Source organism: Priapulus caudatus, unplaced genomic scaffold, assembly GCF_000485595.1.
Source record: "Priapulus caudatus unplaced genomic scaffold, Priapulus_caudatus-5.0.1 Scaffold648, whole genome shotgun sequence".
NCBI lineage: Eukaryota > Metazoa > Priapulida > Priapulimorpha > Priapulimorphida > Priapulidae > Priapulus > Priapulus caudatus.
In genome coordinates, this window is record NW_014577709.1 from 119,115 (window position 1) to 122,344 (window position 3,230).

Genomic DNA, 3,230 nt, shown 5'->3' on the forward strand with positions numbered 1-3,230 from the left:
ACGCATGCACGCGCACACGCACGCATGCACGCACACACGCACGCACACACGCACGCATGCACACGCACACGCACGCATGCACGCACACACGCACGCACACACGCACGCACGCACGCACGCACGCACGCACGCATGCACGCACGAACGCGCACACGCACGTCCGCCCGCACTACATGCGAATGCAGGGAAGCCGAGATTTGCCACGACGCGGACGCATAACGAATAAATATGCACAATGCATATACAGCGTCTATAAACACCCACACAACAAGCCTACTGGACGTATGTACGCTACGAGGAGATTTCGAACGTTTCGTATGTTGCGTTTAATATCTATTAACGGTGTATAATAGTATACGACATCCGGGAACCGATACTAGACTTTTGCGTTAAGAAATCGTTACTGATCTGATATGAACAAATTGCAGAACGGACGTGTGGAGAGCGGGCATGGGAGTGGGGGGAGCCCTAAATAATTCAGAATGCAAATTATCAACCGCCGAGGAACAAAAACGTAATAAAATGCAAATCAGCCGAATTTTAACGCGTCGCATCAAGCATTATGTAGCATCGCGAGATTTTCCCCCCGAGTTTTCTTCAAGTAATCATCGGTAAGTTATTCAGTAGGGCGGTTAGTTGAGTGAGGCGTACAAGCGCGCATGGACTTCACATTGCCGCGTATTATTCGACATTTCTCATGATGATTATTCGCGTATCTAGGATCATAACCTCTCACGCCGACGCGTAGTGTGAACAGGACTCAGTCCGACTCAGTGACGTCACACGCAGCCTATTGCAACACTGCGATAGCGACGCTATGCACCATCGGCTGCACGTCGAAGACAAGTGACACAAGCACTCGCACGTGAACGCAGTTAGGGTATACGTGATTCCTCTTGAATTTCTGACTAGTATAAAAAAAAATTCTCCAGTATTCCATATAAAAAACAGTGGCGTGGTTCGAGTTGGAGAGGGATCTCTCTCGCTCTCTGTTTGTGTCCATCCAGCGAGGTTCCCCATCGGCTTCTGCACTCACTCGTCATTACGTAAATCCGACGACGAAGTACATGACAGCGAGGCTCCACACCCACCCTAGCAACGCCGCGAACACAGCATCACGCCGAGCGAACTCTGGAATTGTCCTAGAGGCTGAGTTCAAAGTTTGGCATGTGTGCAGCGGCTTTAGCGTCCGATTTTCACCCGGGAGATCGTGGCAGAGTTCGCCATCGTAGGTGGCGCCATCGTACGACAGATGACACGGCAGATAACACTCTGGGCATTCACCGTATTTTGACACGTTCTGCATGTACAAGTCAGGTATATCCCGATCTGAAACGAAATAAAAAAACAAAAAAACAATGAATGCAAGCAGATTAGGAAAACGGGAGTTGACAATGTAGGATTATCCTGGAATAGACTCGGATTAGGGAGACTAACCACTTACTTACTATAAGGGCACATACGGATATATACATGGCATAGAGGATATAGACCAATACGGCTTGTGTCACACGCATATGGGCCAGACGCCATATTTTCCCCGCATATATATATATATATATATATATATATAGTAAATTATTCATATATTAGTTATATAATTATATAGTAATTATACATATCTGCCTGACATTAATATTCTTACTTGGTTGGTTAATCGCGAACTAACTGAGCTGTCTGTCCACACACTATACTCTAATCACCACTACTACATACATACAGACATGTGTCGCAGTTGACAAACCGCCAGAGATGTCAAATAGCCGATGAATTAGCTATCGTGAGAAGTTATATTAGGCAACTGAACCAATTGATCAAGGATTACCAAATACCGCGCTGGAGATTTATAACCGTAACGAAACTCATGTAAGAGACAGAGAGAGAGAGAAGAAGATAGAGAATAGAGAGAGAGAGAGAGAAGAAGAGAGAGAGAAAAGGAAGAAAGAGAGAGGAGACGAAGAGAGAGGAGAGAAAGAGAGAGAGAGAGAGAGAGAAGAGAATAAAGAGAAGAGAGAGAGAAAGAGAGAGAGAGAGAAGAAAGAGACAGAAAAGAGAGTAGAGAGAGAATAGAGAGAGAGAGCGAAAAAGTAGATAGAGAAAGATAGATAGAAAGAGAGAGAGAGAAAGAGAATAAAGAAGCGAAAAAAGACAGGAGAGAGAAAGAGTGAGATCAGAGGTAGAAAAGAATATAGAGAGAGAGAGAGGAGCTGGAGAAAAAGAGAAGAAGGGAGAATGAGAGAGAAAGACGAGAGAGAAGGAGGAGAAAGAAAAGATATGAGCGGAGAGGAAGCAAGAGAGAGAGAGATGAGCAGAGAAAGAGAGAGAGCGAGCGAGAGAGAGAGAGAGAGAGAAGAGAGAGAGAAGAGAGCCAGAAGGAGGAGAAGAGAGCGGAACGAAGAAACGAGAGAGAGAAAAGAAGAGAGAGAAATGTACAATGAAGAGAGAGAGATATAAAGATGAAGCTGAGAGGAGAGAGGTGAGAGGAGATAAGAGAAAGGAGAGAAGAAAGGAGAGAGAGAAAGACATGAGAGAGGAGAGAGAAAGAGAGATGAGAGCTGAGAGGAGAGAGGTGAGAGGAGATAGGAGAAAGGAGAGAGGGGAGAGGAGAGAGATGAGAGGGGAGAGGAGAGAGAATAGAGAGGGGGAGAGAAAGAGAGGAGAGAGAAGAGAAGAGAGAGGAGAGAGAATAGAGAGAGGAAAGGGAGAGAAAGAGAGGAGAAAGAAAAGAGAAGGGGAGAGAAAGAGAGAAGATAGAAGGGGAGAGAAAGAGAGAAGAGAGAGGGGAGAAAAAGAGAGGAGAGAGAGAAAGAGAGAAGTGAGAAAAGAGAGGAGAGAAAGAAAGATAAGAGAGAGAAGAGAGAGGGGAGAGAAAGAGAGGAGAGAGAAGAGAGGGGAGAGAAAAAGAGGAGGTAGAAGAGAAAGGGGAGAGAAAAAGAGGGAGAGACAGGAGAGAGCGCGAGAGAAAGAGAGGATAGGGAGGAGGAGAGAGAAAGAGGAGAGGGAAGAGAGAAGAGAAGAGAGGAGACAGATAGATAGACAAAGAGAGGAGGAGGGGGAAATACACGCAATGTAACACGAAATAAAGCTATCAATGCCAAGGACTTTACTCGATTTAAATATGGACAACGTTTTAAAGGGTGGGATGTATGTGCAAGACTAACCAACCGTAGCTATAATCATACTCCCGGTCATATGAATCCCAGCCATAACTCTAACCCCCATGGTGGTCA

General features: G+C 45.6%; 1 protein-coding gene across 1 annotated transcript in view; it reads right to left on the bottom strand.

Moving 5' to 3' along the window:
- Window positions 1–212: 212 nt before the first annotated feature.
- Window positions 213–3,230, bottom strand: part of LOC106812437 — a 6,715-nt gene continuing 3,697 nt past the window's right edge. The window contains exon 2 of the mRNA XM_014816321.1: window positions 213–1,329. Within this exon, the coding sequence (XP_014671807.1) occupies window positions 1,043–1,329 (287 nt within the window). The 3' untranslated portion in view covers window positions 213–1,042. The remainder of the gene's footprint in view (window positions 1,330–3,230) is intronic.